Source organism: Clytia hemisphaerica, unplaced genomic scaffold (genome assembly GCF_902728285.1).
Source record: "Clytia hemisphaerica strain Z4C2 unplaced genomic scaffold, Clytia hemisphaerica genome assembly, whole genome shotgun sequence".
Classification (NCBI taxonomy): Eukaryota; Metazoa; Cnidaria; class Hydrozoa; order Leptothecata; family Clytiidae; genus Clytia; species Clytia hemisphaerica.
In genome coordinates, this window is record NW_027103851.1 from 197,911 (window position 1) to 221,307 (window position 23,397).

Sequence of the window (23,397 nt, forward strand, 5' to 3'; positions counted from 1 at the left end):
TACTGGGTTTCCAACTCGACGACAACAACAATCTCTATCTCAAGCCGAACCAAACAAAATAAAAAATCCGTGACTATCCTTCCTGGATCTGTGCCTGGAACACATACTGCCAAGCCTACCTACACTACCACCCTGAAAAAACTCAAACTCTTCAGCTATTTTAAGAAGATTGCCACAATAGCCAGGAAACACAAGTTTGAAAGTGTTTATCTGTACGACAAAGCACTTCGTCATACCCTAGCAGCTCAACATTCACTTCCCACTTGCGCACAGCTTCATGGTGCAAAATTAATGTCGAACTATTCAATGTTTACTTACGCGAATATCCCAAAGATACTTTTTTCGAAATCTCGAAAAACAAACTGGATAGCTCCTATCCCAGAGAATCCAAAAATTGGAACCTACTTCCGAAAAACATCCACAGACCTCACCCGTTTTTTGAAAAAAATCAACAAGAGACCAACAACAACAAACGATACTTTTATGGACCTACCTGGTTATCAAACTAATCAGTGAACATTGAAAAAATGAAACACATAAGACATAACTGGTCAAAATACAAAAAAATAAAGAAAATGAAAGCATATCTATTGAGAGAAACTATCAACACTATTGAAAAAGATTTTTGAAAAAGAAATAAAAAAACTATTTAGCGCTTTTATCAGAAAAATGCACAGCTTAATAAATAAGGTTTCCAGAAAACTCAAACCGTCGCACTCTACCGTGACATTTTCTTCTGTTAGAAAAAATAATAATAAAAAAACAATTTGGCTAATAATATTGATCTATGCTCATAAATAGTGATTCTTATAGATCAAGATTCGTTTTTCAGCCAAAAAAATAATAAGTGTTTACAGAAAACTCAAATCATTACCCTCCACCGTGACATTTTCATCTTAAAAAAAACTAATAAAAATAATAATAATAATATGGCTAAGAACATTGATGTATTCTTATTAAAAGTGGTTCTTATAGATAAAAATGCGATTTTTGAGCCAAAAATTTTTTTTTGCAAAAATCTGCTTGAGCCATCCTTTAACTATGATTGTACCCTACTTTCATGCTAAAAATCAGAAAAAATTAATGATCCAATTTTTCAGAAAGTCCAAAAAACCCGTTTTTAAGCCGTTTTTTGGCCCAAATTTGCCCAAAATTTTTTTTTTCTCGAAAATCGGGCTCCGTCACATTCGAGGGTTTATGGTCATGCACCTTTGTGCTAAAAATCAGAAAAAACTAATGAGCCAATCTCGAGAAAAGCTGGTAACTAACACACTAACTAACGAACGAACATGGGTTAATTTATAAGACCTCCACCCCACCGGGGTAGGTCCAAAAAACTTAACACATCATGAATATAAAGCACTAAAAAGACTGAGTACCAATAAATCAATTGTTATTAAAAAAGCCGACAAAAGCGGCTCTATTGTAATCCTTGACAAGGAGTATTACAAACAAAAAGTATTTGATCATCGGGCTGATAAAACTTCTTACGGAATGACGGAAGTTAATCATTTAAAAGATATCCAAACAAATTTAACTGCCCTCCTGGAAACTATACTTTACCATTACCACTAAACGAAGACACCTTTAAGTATCTTCTACCACCAAATGAACCACGAATCAACCTTTTCTATATCCTACCTAAAATCCACAAATAAGGAATTCTAGGAAGGCCCATTGTATCGTCTGTGAACTCGTTAACAGAAAACGTATCACAATTCTTAACAAAATGCATACAGCCACTAACACCAAACTTACACTCCTCCATTAAAGACACAAAAGATTTTTAAAAAAGATTGATGACAAAGAAACACCTGGCTAAACAAACAAAATACCTCCTCACTATTGATGTCAAATCTTTATACACCAATATACAAAATTACATAAAAAGTCACTCCCTACTTATACAACGAACAACAAAATTTTAGAGACACTTTTTGTCCTAGAAAACAACTACTTCATTTTTGAAGAAACACTCTACCACCAACGCTTCGGGACAGCGATGGGGACCAAAATGGCGCCGCCGTACGGGACCTTATTTCTCGGAAAATTATAACAAGAAAAGATTCTCATAAACCCATTTCTGGAATACATACAAGATTATGTAAGATTTCTAGATGACATCTTTATTCTTTGGGCTGGAAGCCTTCAGAAATTAAAAGATTTAGAAACCCTCATAAATTCTATCCACCCAACCATCAAGTTCACTGTCGAATATTCCCCCGACCAAATCAACTTTCTAGACACAACAATATACACTGACAAATCAACAAAAGAATTTAAAAGTAAGGTTTATAAAAAACCGACAGATACAAAATCACTCTTACACTACTCGTCATACCACCCGAACCACAGCAAAGAAAACTTCATCTACACACAGGCGCTTAGGTACCGACTTTTAACAACTGATGACAGAATTTTGAAAAAAGAATTGAGTGAACTCGGCTCGACATTAATACAGCAGGGCTACCCCCTGACATTGATAAATGAACAATTCAAGGAACTTCACAACATTAGCCAAAACGACTATTTCCACAAAAGGAGAATACCAAATAAAACCACTAATAACCGTGAAAACGGTGAATACAGCAACCCCCTACCCTTTATTGTAGAATACTATGAGAGCTTGGCTCCCTTGAAACAAATACTCCATAGACACTGGCACCTCATAAATAATGATGAAGAACTGAAATACACCTTTCCCACAAAACCATTTATTGTATACAAAAGACATAAAAACATAAAAACATCATCACTCACACCAAATTCGGTGAAAAACAACCTTGTAAATATCATCAGGATAAATATTTTAGTAAAAATTTGACTGTCTTTGTAAATCTGTTTTTCAAATAAAACCAATTTTGAAATAATAGTATATTTTCAAATAAATAGATATTTCTAATAAATTTACTCCTAACTTGACCTACACATTATTACATTTTCTACCACTTGCTTACCAACCAACTTAGCGAAATCGGGCGAAAAAATACATGCCCCACGCCCTCAACAAAAAAGACAGAGCTCTACTATGTACATGGAAAACATAACGACGCCCAAGAAAGCCACACTTTTCATACGTATCTAACAACAACTACGGTATACCTAAAACGCGGACACGCGAAAATAATCACTCAAAAACAATACCCCTCAAAAGCAAAACAATAGACTAAAAAAAGTGAACCAATCAAAATAGCTTAACACCCGTACAATAATGGAAACCATCCCCTAAAACGCAAACTAAACCAATGGGATTACATCATACTCCAATCAACCAATCATGACTTGAAACAAAAACGAAAAAGAAACCAGGCCTTGAGAGAACACACATGAAAATGCCTCACCGAGCTTATCCTTTCCAAGACCACCTACCTCCAGAACACACGCAGGAATGATGAATGATATAAAACGCACTAGCGATATTGAAGATTTTGACATGACGGGTAAGAAAACTTATATGATATCCCCCCTACAGAGAATTAGCATGCTAAGGTTCTGACAACCCAAAAGCGAAAGAGAGGACTCTACTATAGCAAATAGTTTGGCCCACCTATCACGAGAAGTTATCAAAATAAGGGCCAAAAACTTTGTTTGAGTGATAGACTTTCGACAGAAGACCTCGAAATCCTTTCCTTGAAAACACTACCTACGAAAAAAGTCCACGAAAACTCAACGATGGACCACACCCACACGACCTTAATACAAACAAAAACACCAACCTGTAGAGTTTTTAACACATAAAATTAGAGAGTACTCTACACAGTAGACTAGGAAACTGGATCTACTCAATCCTTCATAAAAGCCAATTAAGCCAAAAATCATAAACCATTAATTTTCATATTTTTTTCTGCTGAAAAAACTGCCAATTCAACTAAAATATCGACAATAAAACTCCACATCTACACATTGAAATTTACTTTTTGTATACTACTAAGTCAGGGCTACCTAACCTGATAACAGCTTTTCATAATTTTCTTACGCGCACGGAAACCTCTGAAGACACTTGAAAATTAAACATCTGAGGAAAATAGTCCTCCCGCAAGAATCTTGTTGTGCGCCGGAAAGTCAAAAACTGATACGGCGTCCTATTCATAAACACAATCACGCAACTTTGTTGTGATTCTAGTCCTTTTAGACGCGAACGTGGTCCTTACGATTTCGAGATTGCATATTCTTCAGATTGTTTGTTTTCACACATCCCTTTCGAGCTTCAGCGTGGTGTGCAGAAAACAATCAAATCTGGTCTCAGGCTACCCAACTGTTAGGTTGTTATTTTTATGAGAAAATTTCAAACAAAATGCTGACATCCAAAACGGACGCTTTCTCGTCTCAAAAAGGCGAAACTACATTTTCTCTATCAATTTTTCGCACTGAAACCGTTAGTATCAAATAAATCGAATGTAACGAGACACCGAATAAATTCAATCAAATAACTTAAAACCGATTTACTCAAAACCTGCAGGAGATTCCAGAGGCAACCCCCCCCCCCGGGGGCACTGCCCTTGACGGTCAACGGGGACATGCCACTAGAGTTTGAAAAATGGAACCTGTCAGATATCTGGTAAATTTGGGACCCTTGCCATTTCCACCCTGAAAAGTGACTAAAATTACCAAAAGTTGGGATTACCTGGTGTTTCAAGTCATGATAAGTTTGAGATTTTATAGTCACTTTTTTCCTCAAAAATAACGATTTTCCGGAAAAAAAATTTCGAACGTTCTTCATAACTTTTGATGATTACAGAAAGTTAAAAAAAAAACATAGATAAATATTAAGAAATGGAGATAAATAAGACAAATGGAGAGAAAGTCCCCAAACACAACCTTACCATGTCTAAAAAGAAGAACCTGTCATTTTTCTAATGAAATTCTTAATTACACTTGACAGAATAAGTTACCAAACAACTTGAAAAGGCAGTTTTTTGTTAACAGTGTCAAAGAACCCAAATCAAAAGTTTTACCCTCAAATCCCTTAACCCTATTCGTCCTATGGAGGGGGCTGTTTCTGTTCGGAGGTCAGATTCACGCATCACGAAAATCGCTAAAATTTGTCATCACGCAAAAAATAGAGAAAAATAGCCCAAATCACGCATCACGCCTCAAATTTTTGCCCTATCACGCATCACGCCAAAATCTTGAAGCGTGCCATCACGCCAAAAAAATCTCTAATCACGTCATCACGCAAGAAAAAAGTCCCAATCACGCCATCACGCGAACCGCTGGGGGGCCTCGTAATAGAGCTTTTGCCATAAAACTTTTATTTAGCTTCAAAATAGAAAAAAATTTGACGCCTAAAAATTTTCACACCTTGAGCATGCTCCCATTTCTGATAGCAAATCAAATGATAGCTCTTCTAAAAATTTAACAAATCATCCAAATCATCTGCACTAAATAATACTGGTGAAGCCATTTTCCAACTTTTTGCCTCCCGCTCGCTTGGCTTGTTTTGATTTTGTATGTTTATTGGGCCGTCGTTCGATTTTCAACATCACTAAGAGCCGTAGGCAAAAACACTAAGGACGGCCCGAGCGCTTCCAGATCTCTCTTTTTGTGACTATGCTGTGAAATTGCCTATGAAAAATGATCATGAGAAATATAAAATAACTGACGTCACAAAACAAAGTGACGAAGAAAAGGAGCAATGGAGAAGCTTCCTCAAACAAAACCGTCTCCAAATTTCACCAGAAAGCAAAATAATTTTGTCAAGTCGAACGCGCAAAATGAATGAACAAATCTTTTTCCCGAGGGAAGTATTCGAGGAATACAAAGGAAGCCATCGAAAGCAAGCGAGACCTTACAAAGTATTTTCAGGTAAGTCTTTCAGTTTTAACCTGCTAAATGGCAGAAGTGTAGCTATTTACAAAGTCGTTTGTTTATTTACTAAGTTTCTCCGTAAAACTTGAATAAATAATTTCTTTCATTTTCCAGGTTTGAATCCAAGGAAATACCCGGAGGAGTCAAAGGCTAAACAATTCATTGACATTTTGTTTAAGCCTGACATACGAATCGTGGAAGATAAATTTGCTGAAAAAGGCAAAAAGAAGATACACCGAGCAATATCATTGTCAGAGCATTGTCGTGTTCTGGACAAGCAAGTCACTGACCATTGTGGTCAACAAGGAAAAGAGAGTTCTGCTAGAGGTCACCAAGCAAAGGAATGTGCTTTGACAGTTGGAGACAAGGAGATTCTGTGTAATGGAGATGAAGTTAACACTACAAAGAACAAGAGTGATAATATTGATGTGGCAGTTGAAAATCAAGTAGTTGAAAATTTCGAAATTGAGCACGCGCTCGAACGAAAGAAAGATGTTTTGAATGTTTTAGAGTCCTCCAATTTGAGTTCTATGAATTGTGGAGACCAAGAATCAGGAGATGAAGAAGAGTATGGAGAATACGTGGATGAGTTCATTCTAACACCTCCTTATTATTCTACTTCTTACTACGATTTGGTTGACGAGGAAGAAGATACTATCGTTGAAGATCCTATTTCTGAGAGTTGTCCAGCAGCACTGTCGAATGATGAGGATCGCAAAGAGACTTTTACTTATAAGCCATATTCAACGTGTGATGAAATTGATGAGAATAAGATGCAGGATGGAGACTTCTCCGCAATAGTGGATAATAAGCAACAAACAGCGCTGTATGGTGAGGAAAATCAGGATATTTCTGTCAGTGCATCGGTATTGTTACACAACGTGGGGATTGACGAGAACGAGGCGAAGGAATTCGATTCTAGTCTTCCAGTTCATGCTAAATTGGGTATTCTTTCGGAGCAGGGGGTTAATGAGGAAGTGTCGGACGAAACGAAAATTGATAGTCCTGATGGGAGTATTGAAGGAGGAACGGTAGACATGAAGACTGTTGACATGATCTACCGTCGTGAAGATAATGCTTTATCGGACCCGACGACACTAGAGAATCTTATTAAAGAAGAAATATTGATTGACGTAAGTGTTGAAAGTAAAGAAGACAATACAATTCTTCAAGAAAGTAATGAAAAGAAGCATCCCAAGCGAGGGCGAGAATCAACTTCGAGTCTTGAAGACGAATCGGTTGAGACACAACCATATGAAAAGACTGCTGAGATCGAGGTGGGCGATGAAATGAAAGATCAAAGCTGGATTGATCGTATCATTGTATCGAGTGACGCCAACGAAAAGGAAGAAAATAAGAAGACTGGAAAAGAAAAGAAGAAACAACGCAAGGTAATTCACACATTTACACAATTTTTTGGACAGTCTCGACTATTCTTAATCTCTGATATCTTCACAATACGCTTATCACTACCTAATAAAGAGTAAATGTCTAAAATACCTTACAGGGCTTAAACCATCGTTTTCTTAGTACTTTGTTAATCTAGTTTTAAAAGAATGATTTAATAATCTATACCTGTGCTAAATAAAAAGCTATATTTCCAAATCTTTAGCTATTTAAACCTCCTTTTGTTTTTTTTTAAGCAGCATTCAAATCTCAGTTACAGTTATAGTAAAGTAAAATCGAAGACCTTTCTTGGGATATTAAACGATCATTGTACTTTCTTTTTAGACTAAAGGTCGCCGAACAGCAAATTTAAAAAACGATCATGTAGATGAAATTGTACCAAATCATGAAAAGAGCGAAGGGAAAACAAGTCAAGCTGAAACTGTGAATCAGCCAGCTACAAGAAGGCGAAGTTTGAGACAAAAGAAGAAATCGACGAATTAAAAATATTTTAATCGAAATTGTCTTCGCCTAACATTAGGAAGCGGTCCGCATAAAGTATCTACTAGAGGGGGTGGAGGATTTTAGAAAAGGGGTGCGAAAACCTTTGCCCCCACCATTTAAGAGAGTGAATTCTTTTTACAATCCACTCCCCTCTAAGATTATACTTCTTGACCACTCCCTAAGACCATGAGTGTTTTTATCAAGGCTCCTTGGTGTCTTCATTATTATTTTGATTTTGAGGTTATATCAATTCCAGTTCCAAAGAAAACTAGATGCTGAGAGACTGTAATAAGAAGCGGTTAGCGAAAATGCATTAAATTTCATCATTAATTGTTGATGGGGGGGGGAGTAGGAAAAAATAAATAGAAAGTTCCGGATGGTGGACATTACTATAAATAATGTTTTTGCGTGAAAAAAGAAAGAAATATCAGGAAAAAAAACAATGAAAATCGGCAAACGAACGGCAAACGAACGAACGAAGGAACATCAGTTCAATTTATAGACTTCTACCTCACCGGGGTAGGTCCGATAAGTGGGTTAGACATTAGACGATCCTAACGTCTACACAAGATCTCTAAAAAGGGAATAATTTAGGAGGCGGGAATCAATTTGAAAATAGAGTTTAGCCCAGGCGGAGTAAGCAGTAGCGGAGGTGTTTAACTTTTTTTCCCGTAAACCACCCTGGCACCCTGACTCTGCGCATATACATTTTCCCGCGTTTACTGACACTCTAACGGACGATAGCATCGTCTAGTTTCACATTCACTTCAATCAGTTTCTTTTCAGCCTCAAAGTCATCTTTTCCAATAAAATGGCAGTAGAATTTCTATTGATTTTAGGTATCTAAGGATAAAGTTTTATGCAGTTATTTCTCTGTTAAAACTCGCTACTATAGGTATTTTTGATGTTTTTCAGCATTACTTTTGATGTCGTGGACAAAATTTGATAAATCACACATCAAAATTTAAGGTTAATTTTTCTCTTTCCAACAGGATCTGCTTTATGCTTTAGATTGATAGGAGTCGAACGGTTTCACATAATAAGGTAACTTATTTCGGACAAACCCGGTACTTTACAAAAACTGGCAAAACTCCCTTTAGTAGGGGGCCAAACCTTAGGATCCGTGACAACTTTTCTAGGACGCGTCCACATGAATTTAATTCGAAAGTTGAATGTATTTAAAGACATTATTTTCGCGAGGGGGGTCCGCTGCTAAGGCCTGGCAAATTTTTATTAGCAAAAGACTGCCATTACAGGTAAAACTGTAAAGGCAAAAAATGGGTAAAAAATTGGCGATTTTTGAAACTCGTGCTCAACAGAAACTATTGATACCATCGCATAAAGCATGAAATTCTGAGCAAAATAGTATACTACAACAACGTACGGCTATTTGAAATAAGGTTTGGCCCCCTACTACTAGGTTTTGCTTTTTATTATCGATAAAACGTTTCCGAAACTCCGAAGTTAGATATTTTTCACAATTCGGTATGAATACTTTCAATAAGACTACTTGTATCTGCATTTCATACAATGGAATGTTTATGGCACGTTTGAGTTTAGTATCAATCAATCAATCGATCAATCGAAACAGCTTTTCAAACATTTTCAATCTAATGAATCAAATATTTAGGTGCCGTATACACTACAGTCATCTGTAAGTAAATCAAAAATATTCAAATCAAAACGTAAAGCAAAAGCAGAGAAAAAACAACGACAGCGAAACCCAAATTTTGTCGATTTCTAGATGATCTGAACAGAGAGCAAAATAATTCACAATGGCAATGCTTTTATTGTTTTTCTTGGAACATGTAGGAATGAATGTCGTCGTCAGCCAAGAAGGACAATTGTGCCACACTTTAGAATTTATCAACAAAACATACAGACATGAAACATTATTCACCAAAACGGAAAATCGTGTAACATTCTTAAAAGATGGCGATTTTAATATACAAATCATTACAAATTACGATTGTAATTATGTGTTAACAAGATATGCTATGTCTATATTGTACACTTCAAGATATGCATTGCAGATGATCGAAAATAAATTCAATCGTTCGTTCGGGTTACAAGTTGACACCAATTGTGATCATGTAAACAGAACTATGTCGTTCGCGTTTGAGACGATTTCAGAGTATCATGAAAACTCATTTTGCTATAAGAACCGTGTACATTGTTTGGAAAGAATGGTCAATGAGAATAATAGTCTGAGTAATAAAAGAATATTGGGTGTGATAGGTACAGAGTCTAGTTTCACGACTTATTCCTTGGCTAATCTATTAGCTGTCGATTCAATACCAATTGTAAGCTGGCTTGCAACAAGTGATATTTTGGATCAAACTAAAAGCGAGTTGAGATCATTTTTCCGTACTGCTCCGTCAGACCAAAAACGTGTGAAGGCCATCTTTGATCTGTTGTTACGTTTTAACTGGACTTATGTCGCGTTTATTGGTTCAAACAATTTATATGGAAGAACGGCATTTAAAGATTTTAACAAATTGATGAACAGTAATAGCAGAATTTGTGTGGGTTATCACGGCTTTATTGACGATATTGTTAACACAAAGGAATCTGAAGTAGTCACATATCTACAGACCCTAAAACAAAAACCAAAAGTGAAAATCGTTGTCGCGTTTGTTCGTTTTGCGACTCAGAAACTGCTTATTAAGAATTCAGATTCTTCACTGATCTGGGTTAATTTCTGGGGAAGCTTTGCTCATAGATTGAACGAAGGTGGTTCGCCAGAACTTTTGAAAATGAAATCCTCGGGACGCGTGATAGTACTTTCGTACGATACTGGACTAATGACGCACAAGAGAAATGAATTTGTCCAAAAAAAGATACAGGAAGAATTCAAATGCGATGAGTGGTTACGTACATTCGTCTATCAAAATTATGGTTGCAACATCACCGGCATCGTAGACCAATCATTCACTTGCCAAGAGAACGTGACTGTTTCTACCAGTAATATTGCTGGCATGTTTGATTCTGAAGGTGGCTACCGGAACTTAGTAATAGATTCGATACATGCAATGGGTCTTGCAATACATCAAGCTTGTGATAAGACGCCTGGTGATTGTAAACCTATAGATATCGTTGATCGCTTGAAAACCGTTAATTTTACCAATGCTAACGGTGAACCTTTCACTTTCGATCGCTCCGGCAATCCTGAAAGTATATTCTATAGATTCAACTTGTTACAATATAACGAGGTTACAAAATTGCTGGAAAACAATCGGATGGGGAGCTGGTCCAACAGTAAAAATATTTCTATAGATAATCGGTATATCTTGTGGGATGCAACAACGAATAGTACTGTCAAATCTCAATGTAGTACTGACTGCCAGAAAGGCTTTATTAAACGTTATAAGAATGCAACAGAATCAACATGTTGTTGGGAATGTGAAAAATGTCTTGGCGTTCGTAACTATAGCAACAGCCTTAACCAAAAAACTTGCCTACAATGCGGCAATGGGAATCATACTGATGATAATATCAATTGCAAAGAGACACCGATTCGATGGGTCAGCCTCAAAGAACTACGCGGTATATTGGTGTTTGCGATCAGTACTATTGGTTTCGTCTTTGGTCTTGTTGTTGCTGCGTTTTTCTTTAAATACAGACGCCTGGCTACGCTAGATGACCAATCTCCTTTAATCTACGATTTGATTTGTCTTGTCATTATATTCAACTATCTGTTTGCAATTACTCAGATTGTCGAGCCGACCGAAGGAGCTTGCGTGAGTCGAACTTGTTTGTTTTTCATACTCCTCATGGCTTTCAGTTGGTTTCTTTTATTGTTGACTCAGCAAGCACAAACGACCATTACGGAGTATGCTAATTTGTTGGTTAACGGGAATTATACGTTAACTCAAATGATGTTATTAATTATCGGTATGATTCTCCACATCGGTTTTTTGGTTCTTTTATTCGAAAAAGAAGGATCGCAAGTTAGCCAGGAGAATGCTAGCCGCATTAATGAATATACAATCAAACGATGGTGTCAAGTTGATTTAACCTCTATACGTTTGGTTTTATTATGTGTACCTATTCTTAAAGTGATTATCGCTTCGTTCTTCGCGTTCCGCGAGCGAAACCAACCACAATCTTTTTACGAGCGACAATTCTTGACATTAGGATGTTTGTGTGTTATATTGCTTCTCATCTCTGTTGGTATTGGGAATGTGTTTATAAGCAGTTATCATGATTATATTATGTTGTGTTGTGGTACACAGTTCACTGGCTTCGTTTTCATGATTTGTTTTATCATGCCGAGGATTTATGTTGGATTGATGCGAAGTCGATACGGTGAACATCTTTTCCGTTTGAACGTTAAAGATAAACCAAGAAATGAGGGTAAACCAATGTTTGAAGGTATTAAAAAAGATAGAGATGGTTCTTCAAACGATTTAAGAAAGAAACAACAAGATGAGAGTAAAGAAGCATCAAGAAATCTTGGTGCTCTAGATAAAAACGATGGCCTATTAAAGGAGTCTAAAAGGAAAGAGATTACCGAGCATTCTTTGGTTGAAGAAGAGAGCAAAAAAGACTTGGCAGGACCGGCCAAACCAGTTTCTGATTCCAAAGATATAGAAAGGCATAAAACAAACATGAGTGAAATAGAACTTCCCAGAATTGAAAATCCAGGCTTTGATTTACAGTCAAGGAAAGATTCTGCTGTTTCTACAACAGACCTGGAAATGGAGCAAAAAAGCAAAAGTGAAAAAGGACCTCATGAAAATGGGATATCGAACAACTGTGAAAACGATACGAGTTTGAATGAAGATATATTATTGAACCAATCAGTCTGTGGTGAGATTGTTGGTGAACCAGAAAATATAGATAACGATGACAACAAAGAAGATATTGAAAAACAAACAATTTATGATGGTGTGAGAACTATTTACGATTAGTTTGTGAAATAAACACCCAATCAATTCTTCTAGTTCAAAGTAATCATCATCCCTATTTTTCCTGATGATGGTATTAATCACCAAAAAGCTTCGAGAAAAATTAAAATTGTTTCATGAATTTTAAATTTTTTTGTTTTAATCCTTCAACTTTTCATTCCTTTAAATGTTTTGATCTAAACAAACGAGCTTTCCAATGGGAGATCTTTGAAGCATTATATAGCTTAGAAAATACACTCCAATGCAGCCTGAATCACCCTTCCAACATAAGCAGAGGAGAGATACACAGTGCTCTGAATAATAATAATAATCTTTTAATAATACGAACTTCCTCTCATTCCCCGTCAAGAAAAACAACCTCATTGGAATTCAAATCTCCCTGTAAATCGAGAAAATTTCAAAGTCACGAGTTCGAACTCTATAGAGTCCATTGTAGGAACAACCAAAAAACTTTGTTTTCTATTAAAGTGGAAAATGTATACCAATTGTAGATTCACAAAATTGTTCATCAGCCACTTCGTGGGCAATATTTGCACCCATCAATGCACTGCAATTGATGTCAAGTTGTTGGCCAATGATATCTGACATATTCTCAATACCAACGGATGATTGGCTCAAGCCCTGGAAAAATACATTAAATTGAAGAACCAATTAGAAACAATCTGAGTATCAGATTTCATAAATTACTGATATGATTGATTAAAGCAACTTAAGCATTATTAGGGATACCTCTAAAACATTTAAGCCTGAAATTTTCCCAAATAATGTGAAATAAAGAACTGGGCCAAAACTACTGGTGGTACTGGTTAGGGAAAACTAAGATGAAAGTTATAATCATGGACAAAATAGTTGAGACAAAGGGGATTTCCCTGCGAAGTTTTAAACACCACAAATGATTTTTAAGCGCGTTAAAGTACAGTTGAAAAGTATAATTTTAACCCTGAGTTTTAACATAAGACTTAAAAAGACATAGGACCTAAGGATCTTAGGATTTAAAAGCTCAAATTTTCTCTAATAAGGCTTGGAATATAGCTTAGAACCCTCGAACCACCGAACCCTCCAAAATCGAAATATTCAATGAAAGAAAGTGTAAGTGCTAAAATAGCAAATCTCGCCCGAACTTTAAATTCTAAAAAACGTTAAAATTCACTAAAATCTCAATATATTTCGCCCATGATTGCATCTGTCACATTCTACGTCTACGGACATTGTGAGTTTAATATGTTATCACAAAGTGGTAAACAAACGATTTCTTACTTTGATCAATGAAACACCAACGGCATCGGGAGCTAAATTGCCTTTAAGTTGATTGCAAATTCGATCCACAAACTATAAAAGAAAAAAATGCAGTTAACTATATGTTAAGTGATGAGAGGCTATTTATCCATTCACGAAATTGAATAAAATGCACCCGCAATAGTACAAAGAGATCAATAATAGCTTTTATGTGATTGAGAACTTATGTATGCGGCGTTCTGAACTCACTACATATGACCGTTTGAACCAAAAACGCATCACTAGGTATGGAAACTTAAACAACTTGTCAAACTCAATTCATGATATGCACCATTTCAATGTTTTCCACGAACCCAACAGCTGATTGGTTGAAAGTGACGTATTGACTGATTTTACGTGACTTACAACCAATCAGCTATTGGGTCCGTGATGTAATGTCAGAAGACATTGCAATGGTGCAAACACGTTTTTTTATAAGAACAAACTATATAAGAACATAAGGCTTTGATGGTCAAAATGTTAAGAACAAATTAAGAACATTTAAGGCTTTGCAGACTCAAAACACCCTATTTCTTAGGAAAATAGTCAAAATAAGAACATGTCAAGAACATTTTTAGGCTAAAAACTCAAAAAGCTAAGAACATCCGAAGGTTTCAAAAATTTTGGATGATCAACTATGTAAATAGGCTTTTGGGTATCAATGAAGATAGAAAAGGGCTGAATGACATTCTAAAGGAAACCAACTTGATGTGGGATAACAAAGACCAGAACATTGGCGTCTTTACAAGCATCAACCAAACTTGGAATGGCGACCTATGGGATAAAAAAGAGCTTATTCTTGGAAATACAAAGAAATAGTATTTAAAGTCAAATTTGTTTTTTCCAAAATCGTTAAACGTTAGCAAAAATTATATAGCTCCTCATTTTTGATTCTATGATTTCACCCAGTGGTGAAGAGGGGTCTATGTAACAAATCCTGTATTACTAAAAATAGACAAAAAGAACGACAAATTTCCTAAAGAGCAATTTGAAACTTGCCAAAATAAAAATTAGACAGACAGGCAGACAGGCAGAGATATTCACCCAAGAAACAAAGTGTGCCAAATTTCAGCCAGATACGAACCTCTTTTGAAGTCTCCAGGCTGCTCTAAAGTTTTTGTGACAGACAGACAGACAGACAGACAGACAGACAGACAGACAGACAGACAGACAGACATTATCAGATTCTAGCTCAACTAAAGTAAAAAAAGCGGAAATATTCTTACAACGTTGGAGGGTAGTTGGACACCAGGTAAGTACTTGACATTCTCATGACGTTTGTTAATAATATCCGTTAATTTCTGTCCATCCACCATCTCTTCATAAACATACATGTTAACCGTCTTCTCAAATAGTTTGGATTTCATTACATTATTACCGATGATCTTGGCAATGGCTGAACCCCTTGAATATAAAAGAATTGATTCATTAAAATCTGGAAGAACTCAGTTGACAAAAGAGTATAGTATTGATGAAAACTGTTTAATAAGTATTAATCGAAAACTCTTTTCAAGAAATTTTGAATATAGTGAGAGGTTAAAATGATGCATTGGTAGATATTTCAGTTGTTAACGAGGTTGATATAGTATGAAATTCAAAAAATAGAAACATCTGAAAAACGAATAATTTACCAGTTTCCTGAGCCAACCAGACAGACTCGCCTCATGGCTGCCATTTTTAAGATGCAGGTTTTGTTATAAGTTTTTCTCTTTACATTCTAATTAAGAAATCTTATCTGAAAAGTAATGATACGAAAAGAATATAGGTTAAATTATAAGAATAACACGAATAAACGAAATTTGGATTGGGAGTTGGAGTTATTTCAAGGACTATTATATAATGGTATCTCAAAGAGAGGTAAGGCTGATCAAGTATCAATATCGCCACATAATATCTTTTGGGATACCTTTTGTTAATCACATGCAAAAGAAAGTGTAGACTCCCCCCCCCCTGTATGCTAAAAATTGAAAACCTAAATCAACGTTTACATTATTGTAAAAGAACGTCAGAATTTTCGAGTTTTAAACAAAAACAAAATGAAGACATTTGAAAAAGTCTATTTGAAAGCTACACACAGCGTCTCTGATAAACAAAATTTCAATAACAGACAAAGTTGACAGTTGACAAAAGTTTAAAGGACATGCCCAAATGACTTTTGAAATTAATAACACAAGTTATGAATAAAGCTTGACGTTTACCTCACTAAGACCTAAGACAGTCAGTGAATCATAATGCTATACTAACCTATGTATGTTATAATAAACAGAAAATCTTTAGGGGTTTGCTAAGGGAATTTCAAGAAAAATACCTTACTGTAAGGAAGAAATTTTGACGGAAAGAAAATTTGGTGGAATCGGTCAAAATCTGCCAAAATTAATTTATCTCTGCCATTCGCCAAATTAAATTCCCACCAAATTTAAGTTACTGCATTTATTCCCCCAAACGTGTGCTATTTTAGGCAGTAAATTCCTGCCAATTTCAACTTTTTAAGCCAACCATCAAATCAAATTCCCTCTGAGACATTTTTCAGGGGGGGGGGGCTAAGGAAAATAGCCCCCGGCTAAATTCTAGAAACATGGCCCCCGCCTGCACAAAGCAAAATATCAAAGAAATAATGAATTTATTGTACTGCAGGCAAAAAACTTTTTCAAGAGGGTTAAAACCTTCCCCACAGCATAGACTTTTAACATAATTTAAAATATATGTTACCTATCATCTTTGCCCCCAGTTCTATTACACAACAATCAGCCCCTCCTAGCAAGCTAGCCCCCAGTATTTTTTGAAAAATACAGCCCCCAATCAAGCAAAAATGGTTTAGCCCCCCCCCCCTAAGCTCAGGGGGGGTGCATTCTATGTGAGATTTCGGCCTTCCACCAAAATTTCTTCCCTTAAGGTAGTATATATGTTCCTATACTTGTGATGTAACACTGTTTAAAGTAGTGGGAGAATAAAAATTAAAAATAATGTAAATGCGGATTCGTAACATAAAATTATATTTACAAGACGAAAACTTATTGGTTCATAAATCATAAAATAGATAAAGAAAGAAGCTTACGTTCCTTATACTTAAGAAAAATATTATTTACAGTGATAGTACTCTGTGGTATTCCTATATGGCATTAACTGGGCTATTCCAGAAAAAATTTGTACCCCCCTATGTTGAGGAGATCTTTTTTTTTTAAGGTGACCCCCTGGATTCTTTTCCAATTTTTCAGGACCCCATTGGATTTTTTCTCTCATTTCTTTGAACCACCCTGGATTTTCGACCTCGTTATACTGACCACCTTGGATTTTATCATTCAAAAAACCAGGCCACCCTGGATTTTTTATTTTTCAGACCACCCTGGACATTACACCTCCTCAACATAGGAGATACAGACTATTCCTGGAATGGCCTAATCTTTATTCAAATTTTTAGTAATTGTTATTTTGATAAACTTTGAGAGATTCAATCACATTCTAACGTTCAGAAACTGCTATAACTGTATTTTGAAGGAAAGAAAATTGAATGATATTTAAATTTACTGCTTTAATCATCAAAATGTAGCGCATTTGACAAATGGTGACAAAGAAATAAAAAATTATTAATTATAAATTTCAATAATAAATTTAACAACAATTTTATTATTATCACAACAACAACAATTTTGTGTATCTTACAATTTATAGCGATGGAAGAAAGCAATGGCTGATGTAAATCCTATTTCACCATAGGATACAAAGGACCACTGTTTATGCCAATCTCCTTTTCCACGAGTAATGCAACAAATATAATTAAATAATACCTTTGTTAAAAAACTTTTTTTACTTTTCTTAAAAACTCAAATAGACTTCCTTGTTAAATCTGCACAGGACAAGCAGAATAGCAACACATAACATTATTCCATAATCATTGATAATACAAGACAAGATCATACAACAGCAACAATTATTTTAGACGCTTTCTATGTCCACCTCCGCCATTGGTTAATTGTGGCACCCCATTTACACTGCGCGATTGCAATACATTGTTCTCATACACTTCAACGGTTTCTTGACCGTTTTCAACCACTTTCTTTGTGGTTACAGACCTTCCGTTGATAACTTGAGTTGATGTTGACGTAGATTTAAAAGAACCTAAATGAAATTGAAGGTGTGACAGTTTTCATTAATTGCTTTTTTTACTCAGTATTTCAAATGAAATCATAATCCAGATCTTTTTGTGTATTATCAAACTTAATTGGTACTGCAAGTTGGTATGAGGTCGACATCACTCAACTAATTCCCTTCTTTTGGATATGATAAACAAATAAGGTCGGAATCACTGATTGAAAAAAATATTCTTTCCTCTTTGATCGCTAATTAGACACCGGTGATTCTAACCTTTCTATTATTCCCAGTCCTAAAGAAGGGTGTCGGGATTAGATGAGGGATGTTAGACCAAGTTACGGTACTCTTAAAAAGTTCCAGGCTTCAACTTTGAAAGCAAAACTTTCTTTTCAGTTTAAGTAATTTTAAACTGTGGCAGGGGGTATATTAATTTGAATTAATGTAAGGATTACCTCCACCCCTTCCACCACCAAAAGATGAAGATGAAAATGAGCTTGATGACATTCTAAAAACATAACAATGGAAATATTTAAAAGTTAATATCTGTTAAAAAATAAGACCTCATTATGTGAGTTTGGTGTACAACAATGTCACCAGTTTAAATCTTTCATTCTTTTCCCAGTGGAATCGCAGAGATTCAAATAAAGTGTCTGAATGACTTGTCCCTCTCAAAAAAAAAGTTTTTATGAAAAATTTATCAGAACACAAATTTAAATCAATTCAAAAATAGAGAAACCAACTACCTTAATTTTAATCAAACTTGTAGATATTTTAAGGTGATTGATATGAGGGCAAGGCAAAAGGAATTTTGCAAAAAAAAGTAGGAACTTTTTCCAAATTAGAAAGGTTACCCTCCACTAAAAAATGGATCGTCATGAAAACCAGCTCCACCACCAAAATGACTTGCACCAAATCCACCAAAACCACCAAACCCACCAAACGGATCCATGCGACGGCTTGATGACGAATTTGAAGAACGATGACCTCCACCATTACTTCGATGGTGGTGATGGTTGTGGTGTTGTCTGACTGATGGGCCTATGGTTGAAAAACAAAAGCAATTTGGCACCCTGCATGGCTGAACTTATATTTCAAAAGAAAGCTCAATAATAACACCATTTTTATGAGAATAGTGTTGTTGTTTTTTTTGCCTGAGGGTAATTGACTCTTAAGAAATTGCTCAAACTAAGGTTGAGATTTTCTTTGCATATTTTTATTTTTCATATAATATTTGCGCTGAAAAATATTTAAGGAGAAACTTTTTTCGAACGGTTATTTTTAGAATGACTTATGTATATCTTGATCTTATTTTCACCATTATTATTATGTCTGTGTATCTAGAGTAGAAAACATACCTTTATAAATGTATCTTCAGTCAGAATTATTCCTATCTTTTATTATTCTCACCCCTTATTCTTGTCAATTTGAAAAATCCCAACCTGGTATTCCTGTGTACCTGTATTCTTATAGACATAGTGTCAATTTGGCTCTACGTCACCGCAATTTACTGACATTATTGATAGACTTATGAAAGAAAAAAACGTGTTATAATAACCAACAATTTTAAAAGAGATGAATTGTGATTTTGAATTACTAAGCTTACCAAAAAAGTCGGAAAGAATATCATCTCCAAATGGATCATGCTCGAAGAATTCTCTACAAAAATGAAAATTTTTTAATTATGACAAATAAAAGAATGAAATAGACCCGGATGAACTTTTTTTGAGAGTCACTCGGCTACAAAAACTTTTTTTAATCATATCACATAATAGTAAAATAAAAATTGGCTCAAGCCTCAGAAACATGTTGTTCCAGGTTGTTCATTAAAAAATGTGTATTAAGATGTGATATTTTACACAGTATCATTAAAGTGGAGCTTTGGAGCTATAAAAACAATCTATTCTTACAAAAAAAGTCAACGAACTAAGCAGAACACACACATTTAAGTTATAAGTATTTCTGCTTAAAAAGCAGAATAAAGAGTGTAAGAAAAATCTCAAATTGTAAATAAAAATGTTGTGGCTTGCCAGGTGAGTTTTCTTTTGTCACCCACATTTCCGGAAACATTTCCTTTTGGCTTTACGGTGGTTAAATGTATTGGAGATTTTAGAAGAGAAGAAAGTTAACACAAAGGATACTTGCTTTTTGAGGAAACACCGTCTTAACAATTAATAACTTTATATGAAATCCCTGCATCTCGTATTCTTAAGAAAAAATACTGTGAATTAAAAAAACACTATAATATTGATATGAATTTGAAAAAAAAAACGTCCAGATGTCATTTCAAAAAAGAAAACCTTCAAATTTCCAGACAATTGAAATTCTGAAATTGAAAGGGATTTTATCTGATAAATGAAATGATTTAAAATATACCTGAAAATTTCATCTGCTGATCGAAACCTGAAGCCACCATGGCCTCCATGGTCATCAAAACCATGGAAAAAGTGTGAAGATTGAAAACCAGGACCTGCTCCACCACGACTTTGACCCGTACCACCTGGGATGTATTAACAATGTGTAATTAATCCTATATGTCATGACTTTCTCAAAAAATTTGACTCTCTCAAAAATATAAGGTTAACATGTTCGAGGCTGCCTACTAAGAGTTTACTCATAATAGAGGAAGTATCACAAACTGCCAACTACAAAAAAACTCAAAACTACCAACAAGTATATTCATAGTAGAGGAGGATTATTTTGAATCTACATAATTTTGAAAGGATTGGATTTAAATTTTTTTTGTGAATGTTTACCTTTTAGGCCTTCCTTTCCATAAGAATCATAAACACATCTCTTGTCCTCTGAAAGATGCAAAAAACAGAATTTCATTATTAGATGGCAGTGTAAAAGCTTGTGTGAAATGACACATGTAAAAATAATTCAAACACATGACAGAACCCCCTGAATTGGCAAATAAAACACAAAATTGTTAGCTTTGTTAAACAAATCTGATTGTAAAGCCAATCTTTACAAATTTTATCACAGAAATTGTTTGTTTAGAAGATTTTTAAAACGTAGAAAAACAGTAAGAATCAATTTCTAACTGTCAGAAAGAACATCGTAGGCTTCTGAGATTTCTTTGAATCGATGTTCAGCTTCTTCCTTGTTGTCAGGATTTTTGTCTGGATGCCATTTCAATGCAAGTTTACGATATCTAGAAAAATTTAGAACAGCATTTTAAAGACTTTGATGTAACTCCTAGATTGTAATTATTAAGTAAATAAAATAAGTTCAAAGAACATTTCTTTCTATGTTTAAATATGTTTATGTTTATGTTTAAATAGAGTCAGGAATACAAAAGGAATATGGGCCCAAAACATAGCGTCAGCCCCCCTGCAGGTTTTTTTTTTTTTGGGGGGGGGTTACACCCTCCAAAAAGCCCAAAACAGGTTGGGGTCGTTGGGGCTAAAGATGTCAATAACAACCATGCCAGTTGTAGTATAGCAGAGTGTCTACGGATTTTTTTTCGGGATTTTCAAGGTTTTCAAGGTTTTTTTGGTCATTTTTAAGTGGTTTTTCAAGGTTTTTTGGCTAAAACTTTGGCACTTTTCAAGGTTTTTTTGATACTCAGTTTTTCAGAATAGAGGACAGCAAATAAAATTGATTCGCTTTTGGTGCCCGGGGAATTACTTCCACAGTTAAGGGCTCTGACCATAGTGAATTTTTCATAATTGCCGTGTTTAAAATGTGTTTTCTGACTGATGTAACCAACAAAATAATGGCATGTTATACATTTTCTGTTAGACAAACTATTCTGAATCTGAAAATTCAAAAATTGCATTGAAAAAATTTGATGAAGAAGAAAATGAAAACTTTTGCGAGGAAGAGTATTTCAACTTTGAAGAGCTTAGTTCCGACGAAGAAAAAACATTTTGAAAATTTTTTCGCAGTAGATGGTGTATCTTTTACCGAACAATAAAAATTTTTTGCGGAAAATTTTTTTGTAAAAATGCTTCTTTGTCTCGACATCTTCAAAATAGTGGTTTTTCATCAATTTTTCATCTGGATTTTGCTTAAAAAAAACAGTCATAACTTTTGACACATCTTTTTAGAAAAACTTTCCGCAAAATTTAAAATAGTTCAATTCTTTGCGGACAGTGTACAGAAATTTTGAAACAAAAAAGTTAATTACCCATTAAAACTAAGCACTTTTTGTAAAAGAGGGTGAAGCAACATATTATTAACATCTTTTTAAAGTTCATAACGTCATTTTTGCAATTAAATTCTTAATTACTCTTAAGGGATTCGATTAAAAAGCAATTTATAAAGGCAATTCCTTGTTAAAAGTGTTAAGGAACCTGAAATATAACTCATGCTCAAATACCAAAATCAATTTTTGGACTATGGTCAGAGCCCTTAAATTCCTATCTCCCTCTCGAGAACAATACTACAAAGAGAAATAATCTAGCTCCCTAGTCTTCCAACTGTAGAAATAAAAAAATAGAAGCGAAACCAATTGTTTACAGTGACCGAGGAGGCTCAACCATGGTTTGCGCCGACGAGAGAAAATTTTGATTTTGACTCTTTCAAATGGCTAAAAAACGCCTTGTTTTTGATTTTGTTTTTTACAAAAATCAATTTCCAAAAGAGTTATTTTAAGGAATCTTCGAAATTTTATTGATGAACGGCCTCATGCAAACATGAAATTAGTGACAAAAACTCAGCTAATGATAAAAGAATATGTTGCATTCATTGCGACAGAATCACAACAGAAACAGGGAAATATGGAATTCTCTAAATGTTATAAAGGTTTAGCGCCGCAGGCGGTTTTTTACTTATTCTTACTTTTCGAATGTCTGGATAGTGCTTTTCAAGGTTTTTAACGATTTTTCAAGGTTTTCAAGGTTTTTCCCAGAAAATTGATAGTTTTCAAGGTTTTCAAGGTTGGGTGGTTCATTTCCAAGGTTTTCAAGGTTTTCAAGGTCCCGTAGACACCCTGTATAGTGTTTTGCTCAGAATTCCTCAATTATGAGGATATCAATAATTTCCATTGAATTCAACTTTTGAAAATTGTCAATTTTTGACTCATTTTTCCTTACAAGTTGCTTGTAATGTCAGTCTTTTGTCCATTTGCTAGTAATGCATATGCCATATGTGTAATGCACCCAAAAAAGTCCCTGAAAACATTCTTCGATTGAGTTGAAACTCTGGATAGGATAGGACTGCTAAAATATCTAGGAAATTGTCCTTAGCTTACTTAAAAATATTTAAGCCTAAAATTTTATTGATAAGAATAATTCCCTTTTAAACAAAAAATTCTTTTAAATCAAAATAAACACTAGATTTAAAACTTACGCTTTTTTTAGTTCTGCATCACTAACACTCTTTGATACACCAAGCAAATCATAATAATCTTGGTCTGGCATCTTCACATAGTAACTCTCAACTCCGGAGAGGTCTATTTGTTATTTTTTATCAACTTAAA

General features: G+C 34.9%; 4 protein-coding genes across 4 annotated transcripts in view; 2 read left to right on the forward strand and 2 right to left on the reverse strand.

Moving 5' to 3' along the window:
* Nucleotides 1-15,627, reverse strand: part of LOC136807664 (glycerol-3-phosphate dehydrogenase [NAD(+)], cytoplasmic-like) — a 29,972-nt gene extending 14,345 nt beyond the window's left edge. Inside the window, exons 1-5 of the mRNA XM_067064258.1 lie at nt 15,515-15,627; nt 15,110-15,287; nt 14,589-14,657; nt 13,866-13,937; nt 13,091-13,229 (exon numbers count right to left, since the gene is read on the reverse strand). Of these exons, the coding sequence (XP_066920359.1) occupies nt 13,091-13,229; nt 13,866-13,937; nt 14,589-14,657; nt 15,110-15,287; nt 15,515-15,558 (502 nt within the window). The 5' untranslated portion in view covers nt 15,559-15,627. The remainder of the gene's footprint in view (nt 1-13,090; nt 13,230-13,865; nt 13,938-14,588; nt 14,658-15,109; nt 15,288-15,514) is intronic.
* On the forward strand, nt 5,646-7,709 carry LOC136807663 (uncharacterized). Its single transcript, XM_067064257.1, has 3 exons — nt 5,646-5,805; nt 5,923-7,199; nt 7,540-7,709. The coding sequence occupies exons 1-3, from the start codon at nt 5,715-5,717 to the stop codon at nt 7,696-7,698; spliced, it is 1,527 nt and encodes a 508-aa protein (XP_066920358.1). The 5' UTR covers nt 5,646-5,714; the 3' UTR covers nt 7,699-7,709.
* On the forward strand, nt 9,242-12,682 carry LOC136807662 (metabotropic glutamate receptor 5-like). The gene has a single exon (XM_067064256.1). It carries the CDS (start codon nt 9,474-9,476, stop codon nt 12,609-12,611), a length of 3,138 nt encoding a protein of 1,045 aa, XP_066920357.1. The 5' UTR covers nt 9,242-9,473; the 3' UTR covers nt 12,612-12,682.
* A 1,723-nt stretch (nt 15,628-17,350) lies between the features above and the next one.
* On the reverse strand, nt 17,351-23,397 carry LOC136807665 (dnaJ homolog subfamily B member 6-like). The gene is made up of 8 exons (XM_067064260.1): nt 23,268-23,397; nt 21,017-21,126; nt 20,726-20,773; nt 20,346-20,469; nt 19,576-19,628; nt 18,824-19,010; nt 18,425-18,477; nt 17,351-17,999 (listed from the first exon to the last, which is right to left on the reverse strand). Exons 1-8 carry the CDS (start codon nt 23,336-23,338, stop codon nt 17,812-17,814), a joined length of 834 nt encoding a protein of 277 aa, XP_066920361.1. The 5' UTR covers nt 23,339-23,397; the 3' UTR covers nt 17,351-17,811.

What these genes read in the sequence shown, in the direction of transcription:
- LOC136807663 (XM_067064257.1), top strand. Translation starts at nt 5,715, where the DNA reads ATGAATGAACAAATCTTTTTCCCGAGGGAAGTATTCGAGGAATACAAA. An exon ending in ACCTTACAAAGTATTTTCAG is followed by an intron (nt 5,806 to 5,922) that starts GTAAGTCTTTCA and finishes TTCATTTTCCAG; the next exon opens with GTTTGAATCCAAGGAAATAC. An exon ending in AAAAGAAGAAACAACGCAAG is followed by an intron (nt 7,200 to 7,539) that starts GTAATTCACACA and finishes CTTTCTTTTTAG; the next exon opens with ACTAAAGGTCGCCGAACAGC.
- LOC136807662 (XM_067064256.1), top strand. Translation starts at nt 9,474, where the DNA reads ATGGCAATGCTTTTATTGTTTTTCTTGGAACATGTAGGAATGAATGTC.
- LOC136807665 (XM_067064260.1), bottom strand. Translation starts at nt 23,338, where the DNA reads ATGCCAGACCAAGATTATTATGATTTGCTTGGTGTATCAAAGAGTGTT. An exon ending in TATTCTTTCCGACTTTTTTG is followed by an intron (nt 19,011 to 19,575) that starts GTAAGCTTAGTA and finishes TTTCAACCATAG; the next exon opens with GCCCATCAGTCAGACAACAC. An exon ending in TGGTGGTGGAAGGGGTGGAG is followed by an intron (nt 18,000 to 18,424) that starts GTAATCCTTACA and finishes AATTTCATTTAG; the next exon opens with GTTCTTTTAAATCTACGTCA.